The sequence below is a fragment of the Stegodyphus dumicola genome, chromosome 9, assembly GCF_044657685.1.
Source record: "Stegodyphus dumicola isolate Sdum_Otavi_A_Nest chromosome 9, ASM4465768v1".
Classification (NCBI taxonomy): domain Eukaryota; kingdom Metazoa; phylum Arthropoda; class Arachnida; order Araneae; family Eresidae; genus Stegodyphus; species Stegodyphus dumicola.
The window spans coordinates 7,959,230-7,976,416 of record NC_140776.1 but is presented as its reverse complement, the minus strand read 5'-3'; the positions used below and the strand labels follow the sequence as shown (position 1 = coordinate 7,976,416).

Sequence of the window (17,187 nt, the reverse complement as noted above, 5' to 3'; positions counted from 1 at the left end):
TACTGCAAAGCACACGAAGGCTTTATTGTACTAAGGGAAAGGATTCCACCTTAAGGACTTGCCTCGTGTTCCCGTTATATACGAGGAAAACTACAAAGGACATCCATGCAACCGGTGCTTTTGCCCGAGTTCCAGCCTGGGTCGAATGACCAGTATTCAACGGTCTTAATTAAAAATATGATCTTATTTTGACTGCTTTCAAATTCATTTCAATGATGCTTTTGGGTGACATCTGTACACAAGGACAGAATAAAAGCCTCTTTTCCTTCAAAAAAATTATAAACTGCTTTAAAATGAATTCTGAAGAGAATTTTTCGTGGTGTCTGTATGTACGTACGTATCTCGCATAACCCAAAAACGAGTAGCCTCAGAACGTTGAAATTTTGTATATAGGGCTGCTATAACATGTAAATGTGCACCTCGTATTTTGGTTGCAATCGTATAAAGTATATAAATATAATCGTAAAATGTATATAAATATAATCGTAAAATGTATATAAATATAATCGTAAAATGTATATAAATATATGTATATATATATCCACTCTGTTACTCGGCTCAGTGAACTCAGTTTCTTTATTCTTATATGTTTGTAAATTGTGCATTTTTTGCTTTAAAAATGATTGAATAATGTTATTCTTATCTTCCTGTTAAGGTTTAATGCCTTTAGTAAATCTGTATGCAATATTTTTAGAACTATGAACAATTTAAAAGTTATTTAAGTGCCGCTAAGTCTAATAATTTTTGCCATGTCGGCCACTGTTTGTTTACATTTGAAACAACAGAATAGTAGATTTTCTGCCAATCTAGAGAAAGTAAGCTTCTCAATAACAAAGATAACGCCTTCTTTTATTATTGCGAATTAAATCATGCTTAATCCTGTCTGGAAATTTTTCGAGGAAATAAGTTTTTAAGATTTACTTCGTAATTTATAAAATATTTTGAGTTTTTATGTATTTTGCCTTGTCCCGAAGGGAGAACTGAATTAATTGAATGAGAAATACTGAATCGTCTGTGAAAAACTGTTTCTTTTTTGTTTTGTTTGCTTAATTTCTTTAATACATCGTTCTAGATTTATTATAAAATTTGAATAGAACATGTGGCAACGATTAGATAATTCTTCAAAAGATGTAAATTTTGTGCATTCTGAGTTATAATATGGACGAAATATAACGCTTTTAAGTGAACCTAGCGCCAGAGTGTAGCTGTGGTAAACAAATATAGTAAATTTTAAAGAGTGCATTTATTCTATTGTGGTTTATGCGCTATTCGACGAAGTAGATTTAATTTAATCCAATAAGTTTAAATGAAATGCAAGAAAAAATGCGTATAATTTAATATTCCGTACAAGGAAGATATGTGGTGTACACATCAAATTTTTTTTTTTTTTTTTTTTTTTTTTGTTGGAATCGGAAACACCGAAACATATATAAATACCCACCCTCTTACCCGGTATGGTGAGCTCTTTTTTTCCGATGTATATTGTGCATTTTTTTTTCTTTTAAAGTTATTTAATTATATTATGCTTATGTTATATTATTCTTATGGCTTTTATGCATTTAGTTAATTTGCAAGCAGTAATTGTAGAATTATCAACAATTTAAAAGTTTTAAGTGGCACTAAGTGGGACCGAGGTCGAACTGCTTGTGTTGTCATAGGAACTGCCTTTATTTGTAAGAAAAAAAATTAATGTTTTTAAATACTTGTATTTGGTGATTCGGGCTTCTTTTTTTTCTGTTTTACTGTTTTTAATGAAAATGTTTTATGTATTTTTGCCTTGCCGCGAAGTGGAAACTGAATTGATTAAATGAGAAATATATCTCTAATGAAATTCGGGGAAATAAGTTTAAATGGAGTGCAGCAAAAAATGTGTGCAATTTAATAGGCTGTACAAGGAAGTCACATTGTATCCACATCAGATATTTTTATTCTTCCTTCACTATGTGTGCATGATTCAACTATCACACGAATAATTGGCAAAAATCCTTATGCATGAATTCATGTTTGTTTCATGCTTTCTATATAAGAATGTCTCATACTTTTCAGACACTAGAGAAAAGCTTCGAGAGACAGAAATATTTGAGTGTTCAAGATAGAATGGAATTGGCAGCCAAACTGAACTTAACAGATACTCAAGTCAAGACGTGGTACCAAAATCGAAGGTAATATTCATTCTATTTTCTAACTTACCAAAACACTTGTTTTACACAGCACAGAACACAGATTTTAAAATTTTTTCAAAGACTAGCATTTTTATTTCGTATGGCGTTGCTCACAAAAAAAATGTCAAAGAAAAAAAAAGTCAAAAAAAGTTTTGGAGCAGTAGATTGTTTTCCTGATAATAAACGGATTCACACCCTATAATTTACCCATTTGTCTTTTATGACACTTCTGGAGGCGACGATATAAATTTAAATGATGTTATTAAGAAATCTGTAATATATTCTTTAATTTGCAAACTATCCAAGCATGGTGTTTCTTTGTGTGCTTATGTGACTCACATTAAATCTAGTGGAGAAATTTATCTTAGATTCTTGCAACCTGAAAACAAAATTGTCTCGAAAAATTACTTGAAAAATATATCCTTCAGTTTGAAGGAGCATATCCAAAAACAATCGATTCACGTCTTAATTAAATATGCGTTGATAAGTACAGTGATGGTGACCGGTGTGGAGTGGTGTCAGGTAACTTCTGTGAAACATCAAATCCAGAAATTGCCAAATTTTCTGTGTTGATTATGGTCACGATGGCAGAAGTCAATAGAAGAGAGACGTGGTCGAAAATTCGAACACAATTTTTATTTCTTGTTAAAGCAATCCTGAGACGTTAATATGATTCATACATCATAGTGGGTGCATAATTTCATAAGCTTAGCGCATTTTAAGACAATGTATAATTCTCTGTTTCAGAGAAAGCAAGCGCCAGCATCGTTGGCACAACGAAAGCAGGGACAGGGAAAAGTGGACAGAGCACCAGAACTTCGTCAGTGACTTTTACAGGTGTTGCTCCGCCGCACTACTGTACCCCGCTGGGCTTTTAGTTGGCCCGCATCGGATGCTAGCCTACCAAGACATTTACATAGTAATTTTACATTAATATTAGACTTACGTATTGAATATACAATTACAAAGACATAGTATACAATTATTGCAAAGAAATTAACCTATTAACAAAAGTTGGATTATGGCAGATTGAAATAACATAATTACTTCGAACATACATACAAACTTTCATTGTACATTGTACTTCATACAAACAATATATTTAGATTAGTATATCTAGTTACATCGAATTAAAATAAACATCATTTTAAGAAGCTAATTGAAGGATTTCTTTTTTTTTTTTTTTTTTTTTTTTTTTTTTTTTTTCTGTGCACTTCATCATACTTAGTTGAATTACTAAGGCGAATTCTCTTATTAATACATTTCCTTTCATTTTTTTTTAACTTGTTACACACAAATGCATCAGCACTGAAATCTTACATTATTATTTTTGTAAATTAATGTATCATAAATACAGAAAATATACATTAGAAAATCACATAATACTTACATTTACACTAATATATCTAATAGAGTCGTATATTATTTATATTATTTTTTAATTAATGATTTAATTATTACATTAATACAGTCCAAATTCTTAATGTAACTATTTTATAAAAACTATTTATACCATATTTAGCCTGTTTCAGACACTTGCAATATTTCTGAAATCTTGCATTATTTTTGCAAGTTGTAGAATAAGAGGTATTTATACAGATGTGATAGCATCTTGACATATATCTTCTCTTTTATATGCAAAAAGTTTCTTCATAATCAAGGAAACCTTTTGTTGTAATTAATGTATCGTTAGCATGCATTTAATGTACTCAGGCGTAATTTGTGACCTTCCTTTGCAGTGTAGCTCTTTTGTGAGCTGGCACTTGAAAACATAGTGTTCTGGTTCTCCCTTTTCCCCACATACGCACTTGTCTGAATCGCTCAAATTTCGTGCAAAGTAGTACGTGGGGAAAGGACCATGTCCAGATAAGAATATGTTGATGAAGAAGTTATAAGAGATTGGATCATATGTGGGTTTCTTGTAGAAGTTGAAAAGCCTTCTACCTACTTCTGCATTTTCCCATTCAGTTTGCCATTTTTTTAATGTAATTTTTTTCAACATATGTTTCACATACGATTTAGGGAATGGGACATTGATTGGAGATAGAGATGGGTCTTGAGCTGCATTTTTAGCAAGCGCATCTGCCCTTTCATTTTGGGCTTGTCCAGCATGCGCTTTTACCCACTTTATTTTTATACAGTGGGTAAAAAAAGTATTTGCACACCTACATTTTTGTTTGCAATTCATAAAAAGAAGCATTAAGAAATAAAAAAATTGGTATTGCCAAACCAGAATAAGTTTAATCATCCAAAACAAACAGAAAAATTACAATAATATAAATAACAATGCTTTAGATTAGAAGAGAAACACACTAATGTGACAATCAAAACCGTGAAAAACAACCTTATATTTAGCGTAGTCTATAATAAAACACTCAATCGATTTCGAGGGCAGCTAAAGGTCCCTCCTCATCAGGAGAAAGAAATACATAGAAAGAAGAAAATAGGAATCACAGAAACACGTGGTGCTTATCAGCACTGCACGTCGTTATAACTAGATTTTTAATCAGAGTTGCACTGGCCGCCTACTTTTACTGAGCCAGGCTGTCTGATCAAGCATAAAGAAATATTAGCGAAGTTAAAATAGGGAGCGAGGGGCAAATGCACATTACGCTCAAAATCTGAACTTCAAATAATGGAAAGCAACCACTGAACGGATTTTTATACCCTCTGGTAGTACCAAGTGCGAGGAGGTAACGCCATCTATCGGCAAAAATAATTGAATTAAGACAGTAGAATTTTAAAGGCATTAGGAAGGACTGGATTGGACTTCAAATCATTAACTAAACTTTCTAAATCTTTGTGAATGTGAAAAGCCTCAAGAAAATCCAATTCGCCTATGGAAGAAGCCTTTTGGATGATTTTTGCAGACCCAAAATCAAAATTATGGTTAAAAGTCCAGCTATGATACGCTATTGAAGACTTGTTAATTTCCCCTTTTTTGACATAAGATTCATGTTCCTTGATACGAAACTTCAACGCTCTTTTTGTTTGGCCAATATATCTTAAACCACACTGACATGATATACTATAAATTCCCCAAGAATTCAAGACAGAAACGCAATCTTTTAGAATCGAAGGGTGAATTTTATTAATAGGGGAGAAACCGACTTGAAAATTGAATTTCTGGAGAATCCGTGCAATTTTATAGCTAACAGAAGGATAAAATGGAAGCACGACAAGGTCATTGATATTATTTCTAACAGTGGAATGTCTTCTTTGATGGGAATCTGAAAATTTTTTGACGGCTTTATCAATAATCACGGGAGAAAATCCACGGTCAATCGCAACTGCTCTCAAATAATTAAGTTCATTGGTAAGCAAAGATTCAGAGGAACAAACTTTTAGCGCGCGGAAAACATAATAGTAAAAAGAAGCCATTTTTTGCTTAACAGGGTGGCATGACATGGCATGGGGTGGTAAACAAACTGCAAAGGGTTTACGGTACACAGTGGTGCTAAAATCGGTTTCATTGCGGATTATAAGAATATCGAGGAAGGGGAGGGAATTGTTGGATTCAATTTCAAGAGTGAATTGGATGGCTGGATCAATTGAATTCATAATAGATAGAATCTCGGATAAATTTTCTTTATAACCGTCAAAAAGTGCGAAAGTGTCGTCAACATACCGAATCCAAAGACGAAAAGATAATTTATCAAATAATTTCATCTCAAAATAGTGCATATAAATGTCAGCAAGTACCGGACTGAGAGGATTACCCATAGCCAATCCTTCAACTTGACGAAAATATGCATTTTGGAAAACAAAGTGGGTTTGACTTAGAGAAACTTTAGTAAGCGAAACCAACTCATTAATTTCAGTATGTGTGAAGTGAAATTCCCGAAGCCTAGTTTCAAGACAATTTAGTGCTCCTTCGACCGGAGGCTTCGACCGGATTCATGCCACCCTGTTAAGCAAAAAATGGCTTCTTTTTACTATTATGTTTTCCGCGCGCTAAAAGTTTGTTCCTCTGAATCTTTGCTTACCAATGAACTTAATTATTTGAGAGCAGTTGCGATTGACCGTGGATTTTCTCCCGTGATTATTGATAAAGCCGTCAAAAAATTTTCAGATTCCCATCAAAGAAGACATTCCACTGTTAGAAATAATATCAATGACCTTGTCGTGCTTCCATTTTATCCTTCTGTTAGCTATAAAATTGCACGGATTCTCCAGAAATTCAATTTTCAAGTCGGTTTCTCCCCTATTAATAAAATTCACCCTTCGATTCTAAAAGATTGCGTTTCTGTCTTGAATTCTTGGGGAATTTATAGTATATCATGTCAGTGTGGTTTAAGATATATTGGCCAAACAAAAAGAGCGTTGAAGTTTCGTATCAAGGAACATGAATCTTATGTCAAAAAAGGGGAAATTAACAAGTCTTCAATAGCGTATCATAGCTGGACTTTTAACCATAATTTTGATTTTGGGTCTGCAAAAATCATCCAAAAGGCTTCTTCCATAGGCGAATTGGATTTTCTTGAGGCTTTTCACATTCACAAAGATTTAGAAAGTTTAGTTAATGATTTGAAGTCCAATCCAGTCCTTCCTAATGCCTTTAAAATTCTACTGTCTTAATTCAATTATTTTTGCCGATAGATGGCGTTACCTCCTCGCACTTGGTACTACCAGAGGGTATAAAAATCCGTTCAGTGGTTGCTTTCCATTATTTGAAGTTCAGATTTTGAGCGTAATGTGCATTTGCCCCTCGCTCCCTATTTTAACTTCGCTAATATTTCTTTATGCTTGATCAGACAGCCTGGCTCAGTAAAAGTAGGCGGCCAGTGCAACTCTGATTAAAAATCTAGTTATAACGACGTGCAGTGCTGATAAGCACCACGTGTTTCTGTGATTCCTATTTTCTTCTTTCTATGTATTTCTTTCTCCTGATGAGGAGGGACCTTTAGCTGCCCTCGAAATCGATTGAGTGTTTTATTATAGACTACGCTAAATATAAGGTTGTTTTTCACGGTTTTGATTAACAATGCTTTTTTGTAACAAAATTAAAATATCTCAAAATCAAAAAATCAAAAAAGTATTTGCACACCTGCATGAATACAAAAGAAATAAAATATATAAGCAAATTTCAAATAACTAATATTTAGTATGCATGCCTTTAGCATCTATTACTGCTTGTAATCTTGCTGGCATTGATTTAATTAAATTTTCTGTAACGGTAGGCTCAGTATTTGGTCACCCTTCAATAAGGGCTTGTTTAAGGCCAGATTTGCTTGAAATCTTCCTTTTTCTTATTTTTAAATCCAAAGAATTCCACAGATTTTCCAAAGGATTTAAGTCTGGTGATTGTGGTGGAGCGGCAAGTTTTCTGGGTACATTACAAAGCAACCACATACGAGTTATACCGGCAGTGTGCTTGGGATCATTGTCTTGCTGAAAATAGTACGAATTACTGATACCCAATTTTATTGTACTTTGTGGCAAGTTATCTCGCAACACATCAATATAGGTTCGAGCTGTCATATTCCCATCAATGAAACACAAATTACCAATTCCTTTGCTAGCCATGCACCCCCGAATCATAACAGAACCTCCTCCATGTTTAACTGTAGGTAACACATTTTTGGTATGAAAAGCAGCACAAGGTTTTCTCCAAACTAATTTTCTGCCATCTGATTTAAAGATATTGAACTCACTCTCGTCGGAGAATATGACATTTTTCCAGAAATCGATTGGCTTATTGATATATTCCTTAGCGAATTCAAGTCTCTTCAGTCTGTTTCGTTCAGTTAGGAGAAGTGTTTTCCTTGGTGATCTCCCATAAATGTGTGCATCGTGCAGCACATTTCGAACACTTTGGGCACAGATTTGAACTCCAGATGTTGAAGCGACATCATTGGCTAAAGTAATTGCACTAACAAATGGATTTTTTTATGCTTCTCTTATGATTTTTCGCTTCATTCGCAGTGAAAGTTTCTTTGGGCGTCCAGAGCGCAAGTTATTTGATGTAGATCCTCTTTCTTTATAACATACCAAATAGTATAGAAGCAAACATTTACTTTTTTACCTATTTCTTGATAACTTAGGCCATTTTCACGTAGAGAAAAAAAATTTTTCTCGCAATGAAATCGACAATTCAGATTTCTTAGGTGCCATTACAATTTGAATCGGCAATCAACTGATAATGTTTCGACAACACCTCCTTTTATAGTCGTCTTACATATATTATTTACTGCGGGATGACTGTCAAATAATAGCATAAAATGCAAATTTGCTAGAGTTGAGTTGAGTGTGCAAATACTTTTTTTGACATAAGCTATTTTAATATTGTTGCAAAAAATGTTTTTATTAATATTATTGTATTTTTTGTAATTAATTTAAATGAATAGGCTTATTCTATTTTTAAATGCCAATTTTTGTATTTATTAATGCATTTTCTTATAAATTGTGAACAAAAATGTATGTGTGCAAATACTTTTTGTACCCACTGTAGATGTTCTCTTGCGCTGTGATAATAAATCGTAGATATCTTGCACTATTGATGATTTGTTTCTTGCATCATCGACAGCTTTAATTGCCGCTTGGCTATCACTGTAGATAGTAACATATGTTAGATGCTTTTGATGACACCATAGAATAGCGTGTTTTATGGCTGAAAGCTCAGCTTGGAAAACGCTGTTGTTGTTCCTTAGGTGTCCTTTCCATTCTGTTGTTTCTTGTTCTGAGAGGAGTGCAAAGAATGCGCATCCTACTTCTTCGTTTAACTTTGACCCATCTGTGTACACGACTGGAAATGAAGGTACACTGAGGGTGTCTTCTTTTGTAGATATTCTGAGTTTTGCATGTACTGCAGGGTGTCTTAGGTAAGGATTTCGTGGCTGTTCAAAATCAAGGGGGCACAGGTTTTGATCTTCTACCTCTATGTTTTTCTTGAGGTGGAATAACGTGGCTAAGTCGCACAACGAAAGCAAAGCGGGCTGAAAAAGAAATAGAAAGGTACTGCGCTGCAGTGGTATTTGAATTAAAAATTTCTTCAATCCGATTGATTAATCTTCGCGAAATGTATCATTCCATTATCAAGGGCTATTATGATTCTTAAATAATGCAAGTTACACACATGTAATTACATAACAGCAAAAAGTGAAAAATTATTTATCCAATAGTACTTGCACCGAAACTTTAGTGATCAAGAATAATATCAGATCATCGATTTAGAAAAGTACGTTTCATAAATTTAGCCCAATAACTTAATCTTCTTTTTTCTAGCGCCTGCTCTTACCTACGGAACGCATAATCTGACAATTATAAAAATAATTTAAAGGTTCATTTACACTAGCGAAACTTGAAGTCCAAGAAAAAAGCGCGAACTTGACGTTTTCACCATGGAAGAAAAAGGCATTCACTGTTTTCGAGATAAAATACAATATTTAGGCATATATTCCATAAAACAAACATCCCGTGTGATAATACTTTAAAATTAAAAGAATGAAACATTTATTTTTAGCACGGGAACTAATTCCATTAAAAAGGCGTCAAGTTCAAGCGCTTGTCTCGTGCTCAAAGTTTCGTTAGTATAAACGGGTTTTAAAGAAGGTGCCGGCGTTTCAATTGCACGTTACCGGTTTAAATTACGAATATGCCTGAAATAAAATATTTTATCATGTGAGCATGACCGCTTGCTATTAAAAAAAAAAAAAAAAAAAAAAAAAAAAAAAAAAACATATGTTCAAACATCGTCGTCGGCACCGTAAAATTAAATCATATATATATGTTTATATATTAGACTATGCAAATTTTTAATACATTAAGGTGTTTCTTATTAAATGCTATAAAATATTCGATGTACTCTTCATAACATTGATAGATATCTTTAACAAAGTGTAGAATATAATCAACATTCAATTTTTTATAAAAAATATTTTGCTTCATTCTTTTCTGTAGAACGAAGTGGAAGCGGCAGGCCATGATAGGTTTCGAAGTATTCCCTCCAGATAGTGCAACGTTAGCTCGATTTCCACGACTTTGGGGACCGGCACCTTCTCCATACTGGCCTTACAGCTATAGTAGCTATTTGTCAACTATTTCTTCATTATCAGGGCTTGCTGGACCCCATATTGGAGCTCCTACATCATCTCAAACCATGCCAGCCTTGGACATTTACCAAAGACAAACACCTCCTGTCACGACCTCTGTCGGGAGACCGGTTCTTCCCAGAGCAGTGTATCCATCCCCTACGAGTTACCCTTCTCTGCAGCCGTATTATCAAGGGCAAGCAACGCAGTGACACGAGCAGTTGCAAGTTCAATGATGCCATGCTTCCCGAAGTAATTTCAGTGTAAAAATTAATTCAAATTAAGAGACATGTTGCTAAATTATGGTGCGTAAGGTTTTGACTTACATTCATGAATTCCACGTTGGAAAGAGATTAAAAGAACACTACTAAAACGAACCTTATTATCTAATTTTGATATGCCTGCTTTACTGTTCTTTTAACCAAGTGTCAATGTTATTTTTCATTTGACAGTCTACAGAAAAATTAAATGTTGCATATCTAATGAAGTTCATGCTATTGTCCTTCTATGAAGGACAACATATAACGCGGAATAACGCAAAATTTCGCATAATCATTTAAAATGAAAAGAACTTGAATATGACGATGTAAGATGCTTCACAGCGAGCTCAAAAAATGCTTTTGCAATGTTGGATGGATTGTGATGAATGCAACTGAAGTATTTCTCTAGTCGGAGGGAATCAGTTGTGAAATCCCTAAATTAGACATGCTGCGCATAAAAATGCGTTAGTTTCAATGCAAGTTATAATTTCTGAGGTATTCTAAACATACTGATTGAAATGTATGGATACGTAGCTATTAAAGAAGCATATATATCATATTTTACTTGTTTTCTTAACTTATTGCTTTGCTGTTACAATTGAAATAAGTTCTTGTGCGCTTTTAAATGCATCTTTACGATATTTCAAAAAAGGCATTTTTTCTCCCGTTTAGTAGAATAATTAAATATATTTGCAATAAAAAGACTGCTCCACTATTCAATCAAATTATGCGATATGTGCACAAGAAATGATCTCATCCAATATACTTTAATTCAGTTTTCATGCTTAATATAAATTAAACTTACATTAATTCCATCCATTCTTGGGGACGTAGTTTGAGAAGAAATTACAATTTTCAAACAAAGATTATGTATAATGCATGATTCGAGTAATCAGGCATGCATACAGTGGAAGAAACTATTACCAAATTACTTCGTCAAAGTGAAGATAATTATCAAATGTATTAAAATGCCTGCAGAGTGATGAAACATTTTAGCAGCTGAGCATTTGAAAACGGACCATAATATATTCATCCTGATTGAAAAATTAGAAGATAAAATGCTATTACTATGTGTGATTTTAGACGTTAAACAAACCGTCCAGATGATTTTCGGGTACGAATAATTTTAAATATTTGTTGTATCGTTCTTTCAAATTGAATAAATCGTATTTGTGTGCATATTTTCAAAAGCTTTATTTCATTTTATTGTGTCAGAACCTATAATTACTGGACCAATACATTTAAAAATAGACCGTGATAAAAATAATTAATATATTAATTAATACAATAAAAATAATTAATACATTTCAAGTACAGAAATTTTATTATATTATTCAACAGTAACGTATAACTTAATATACTTGTTTTAAACGCTAGTTCGATGTAGCTTTTATAATAAATAATACAAACAAGCCAGTTGCTTTATTCCTTAGATACAAGCTAATATAATAAGTTTTATATTTATTAAAGATTTTATTTCATTAAATGCCAAATACATAATGACAGACCAACACATAAATTTCATAACATAGAAGAAACTGGACATTTTCATTTTTATCAAAAAATTATTAATTAATCCAAATATTACCCCTGAAGAATTTAATCAGTGTCATGATAAATATGCATAGCCTGGAGTTCGGCTAAAAAAGAATATCGGCTCACTCGCTGAGCTATTTTTAGTATGGGATAAGTTTATTGATCAATAACTGAGGTAATTTATTGTTACAGAATGAAAATGAGTCTTTTTGGATAACAAAGAAAGATGAAAATATAAAGGTGCAAAACGTTTATCAAGAAATAACGCTTCATGAAAATAATGCAGCAGAGATAGAAAACCTGGAACTAAATAAACGAGTTTTTCGAAATGACACGTTAAAAAGCACTTTACATAAACTATGAGAAAAACGTCACTTTAACATTTAAAATTAGTATATATATATATATATATATATATATATTCTACTTTGATTAAACTTAGGCGATAATATAATCAATTATTCAATATTGTTTAGGAAATAAATTATTATATATATATATATATCAGATCGCTCTCAGTATCAATATGCACTCATGTCCATAAATTAAGGATAATGCAAAATCAGGCAAAGGAAGAGTTAAAAGCAAAACAAATTTGACTTATTTGTAAAGCTTATTTATTAAACAAAAGGTAAAGAGCAAAAAAAGATGCTATATGTTTGATATTATTAAAAAAATTAGCGATTTTTTCTCCCTGGAGCAAATTACAAAAAAAAAAAAAAAAAAAAAAAAAACCTATTTACAAAAAAACCAATATTACATGGTTGGTATGATTGTTAATACATTGTATGTCTTCCAGACGATACAATATAGTCCGTACAACGCCAAGGCATGCTGAGTATCAAATTATTGATCTGATCTTGGGGGATATTACACCACTCAAAAAGCAATGCTCTCCGAAGTTCCGGTAGACATGTAGGAGGAGGTTGACGGGCTGCAACTCGTCGGCCAAGCATGTCCCACACGTGATCTACTGGATTCAAGTCCGGTGAGAATGCTGGCCAGTCGATACGGGTGATATCCTCCGATTGAAGGCATTCGCTTACGATGTTTGCACGGTGAAGACGGGAGTTGTCATCCATAAACACAAATTGAGCGCCCATGGCGCTCCGAAACAAACGTACATGTTGTTTCAGAATGACGTCCCGATAGATTTGGCTTGTCATGGTTCCAATTTGAACATGCAGGTCAGTTCTGGAACCCAGAATAATTCCACCCCAAACGAGCACTCCTGCACCACCGTAACGGTGTCGTTCAATGATGTTTTTTTTTTTTTTTTTTTTTTTGTGGTAACGGGTACCTGGAGCTCTCCATATGAAAGTCCGGCTAGAATCAGACTGCAAGCTAAACCTGGACTTGTCGGAAAACATCACGCAAGCTCACTGTTGCGGTGTCCACAATGCATGCTCTCTACTCCAGGCTAACCGCAGGCGACAGTGAGTTGCAGTAAGTGGAACGCATCTGACAGGTCTACGAGCATATAGACCAATCTGTCCTAAGTGTCTGTACACGGTCTGCCTTGAAATTGTCGTACCAGTGGCTGAAGAGAGCTGACGAGACAGGTCTGAGGCTGTGCTCCGCTTGTTTCTTTTGGAAGTAACTGCCAAATACCAGTCCTCATTCGGCGTTGTAGCTCTGAGGCGACCTGTGCTCTAACGTCTACTCACATTACCATCATCTTGGAATCGTTGCCAAAGCCTGGAGATGACACACTGGGCAATTCCAAGTTCGTCTGATACTTCCAGTTGAGTACGTCCCACATTCCAGACGGCCGATGATTCTACCACGTAAAAAATCATCCAAATGCGTCCTTTGTGTCATAACTATTCGGTTATTGCACTGAAATGCTTATAAAGCGCCTGCGAACAATTTTACTTCTTTGCCTGTATTCCTTATATATCACTCTCTTACACTCTCGTCATTGTGACGTACCATCGATGTCATCTGGTTAATTCCTGAAATTTGCATATGATTCTTGAAGATGTGTGTAGTGATTTTACAGGTGATATATTTATTTTAGAGTTGGATTTCCGCGTGACTCCAAATTATCCTTAATTTATGGACATGATTGCGGATTGTTCGAGCTTTAACTATTTGTGATGCTTTGCGGATTGTTCAAGCTTTAACTATTTGTGACAGGAATTTCGAAATAGCGTGGCATTTATTGTGTCAAAGATTTTCACATAAGAGAGAATTACTTTCATCGTTATTAAAGAAAATCTGTATGTATTTATCAAATTTACAAGCTGAAATTCCTAGTCAGATATTAGCGTTAGTAGACACTGTAAGAGAATGTGTATGTTCGTTTGAAAATCTAGGATTCAAAGTGGAGCAATTCGCGGATACTACTTTAATGTTAATAGTACAGTTTAAATTGGATTCTTCGACGAGAGGATGGTGGGAAAGATCATTAAAGAGTGAGGAAATACCAACACTTAATGAGCTGTTAGAGTTCTTGAAATCTCATGCCAGAACCTTGCAAGCAGGTAAAACGCAAGGTGTTAAAAAACAAGTTACAAAAGACAAATTAACTTCATTGGCTTCAGATATTCGCGCGCAGTGTACGTATTGTAAAGCCGGTCATTCAGTTTTTAAATGTAATAAGTTTTTAAATCTGAATGTTCAGGAACGCGTTAATTTTGTCAAGAGAAATAATGTTTGTTTTAATTGTTTGGTTTCAAATCATAAAGCTTTCGAGTGTAGAAGTACACATAAATGTAAAAAGGGCTTTAAAAATCATCACACACTACTGCATTTCGAAAGAGTTCAAAATGAACCAAAGGCACGTAAAGGAGTTACGAACAGTTCGAATGAATTATCAGTGACGGCTAAGCCATTTTTCCCTGAGCCAGAACCTCGCGCTCAATCGGCTGGGTCAGGGGAGAATATCGCAAGTTCTAGTACAGTAATTAAATCTTGTGTTTCAGACTTTAATTTTCAGCGATAAGTTTTATTATGTACGGCTGTTATTAAAGTGTTAGATTCATAGGTGAATACCAATTGTGTAGAGCCCTCCTTGACCCTGGCAGTCAAGCAAGCCTGATTTCAGAAGATTGTGTACAAAGGCTAGGGTTAGCAAGAAGAAATGCCAAAGTTTTTATTTCATGTTTAGGGTCTTTGGATACGAAAACTAATGGAATTACGGAAATAAACTTCGTTCCGCATTTTCCGGCGAAAGTGTCATTTAAAACACCAGTATTTATCATTAATAGAATTATTGGAACTTTGCCGCATTTTACATTGGATAAGAAGTACGTTGAGGAATATAATGATGTAATGTTAGCAGATCCAACATTTTACAAAAGTGGGCCTGTTGATATACTTTTAGGCCTTACCTCTTTTAAAGACCTTACCTCTTTTATATTGCCTTACCTCTTTTAAAGGGGGAAATAATTAAATGCGAAGAAGGTAAACCGGTAGCTTCTCGTTCTGAACTAGGATGGATTATTTCAGGCAGTGTGAATAATTCAACAGAAATTAATTCTACTATCTATGTGAATAATATACAAGTGGAAACTGATCAGATGCTGTCTGACGTTTGGAAATTGGATGCAGTACCTACGTGTGACATGCTTACTAAATCGAAGAGAGCATGTGAAGATTACTTCAAATCTACATATACGAGAGAGGAAAGTGGGGTATATACTGTGAAATTACCGTTTCACTCTCCGCCTTCTCAGCTTGGAGATTCCAGACAATTAGCTATGCGTAAATTCCAATCTTTAGAAAATTCACTTCTAAAAAGGCCTCAGATATATGAACAGTATAAGGATTTCATGAGGGAATACCTTGAGCTGAGACATATGGAGGGAGTGCCTGAGGGAGAGATTCTTATTGACTCTACGTATTACATGCCTCATTATGCCGTATTAAAGGAATCAAGTACTACGACTAAACTGAGAGTTGTTTTCGATGCTTCAGCTAAAACGACATCGGGTCTTTCATTAAATGATATTTTGATGGTTGGGCCAAGAGTTCAGCAAGAGCTGTTTCCAATTCTTCTACGGTTTAGAACTTACAAAATTGCAGTATGTGCCGATGTAGAGAAGATGTTCAGACAAATTCGTGTCCACCCAGAAGATGCAAATTGGCAACGAATGCTTTGGAGGGATAGTCCTAGTGAGCCCTTGAGTACATTTAGATTAGTGACAGTTACATATGGGACTGCCTGTGCGCCATATTTGTCTACTAGAGTAATGAAACAACTTGCATTAGATGAACAAGTGAGATTCCCTTTAACATCAAAAATTGCCCTTCGTGATTTTTATGTTGATGATTTGCTTTCAGGGGCACAAAGTGAAGAGGAAGCGAATGTTCTAGTTCAGCAGTTGAATGAAATGATGAAAAGGGGTGGATTTTGCTTAATGAAGTGGATTTCAAACAGTTCAGCTACAGTGTATCAAAAAAGTGATGGGACACTCGTGCTTTACAAAAGGAAACTGCAATAAAATAAATTTTAAAAAAATGTAAAATTTTTTGTGGGTGTGTTTCATACTTAAATTTAGTAACAATTATTACATAACATACATTTTCTCAAAATATTAAAATATTAATTTAATCAAAATACAATTGTTTAGAACGGAGCAGAAAATGGCTCACTTAAGTGATGGGACACTACGTACTATGCAACAAAACTCGTCTGAAGTAAGCAATAAAAATATCTTTTGGAGTATTTATTTTTACTCAAAACCAATTGCCAATAATTTATAAAATCGTCTGCAGTATTTCTCTCCAGTTTGTTTTGGAATTTTTGTGTTTTTTAGCTCTGTGCAGTCATGAATGCTAAACGAAAAGAAACTTTGCCTGGAATTCGAAAATTAGTTATTAATTTGCATGTTGAACGTGGAAAATCTATTAGAGAAACTACTGAAACAGTTAACTTCAGTCATTAAACAGTTTTCAATATCATTAAACGATATAAAAAGAATCATATGATTCAGGATAAAAGAAGACCTGGCCGACCATCAAAGCTATCCAATGGAATAAAGCGAATTATCGTTCGAAATATTTAAAAAAATCCAAGAATGAGTGCTCCTGATTGCTGCTGATTTACAAGCATTATATGGAGTAATTGTTAATTCTGAGACTATTAGAAGAGTAATTCGATCTATTGGATATCACGGTAGAGCAGCCAGGAAAAAATTCTTCGTAAGTGAAAAGAATAGAAAACTCAGACTGGCTTTCGCAAAATCCAACATA

At 34.1% G+C, this 17,187-nt stretch overlaps 1 protein-coding gene across 1 annotated transcript in view; it reads left to right on the top strand.

Annotated features, from left to right (window-relative positions):
- Positions 1 to 11,631, top strand: part of LOC118196609 (uncharacterized) — an 82,923-nt gene extending 71,292 nt beyond the window's left edge. The window contains exons 3-4 of the mRNA XM_035368076.2: positions 2,047 to 2,162; positions 10,062 to 11,631. Of these exons, the coding sequence (XP_035223967.1) occupies positions 2,047 to 2,162; positions 10,062 to 10,404 (459 nt within the window). The 3' untranslated portion in view covers positions 10,405 to 11,631. The remainder of the gene's footprint in view (positions 1 to 2,046; positions 2,163 to 10,061) is intronic.
- The last annotated feature ends 5,556 nt before the right edge of the window (positions 11,632 to 17,187 follow it).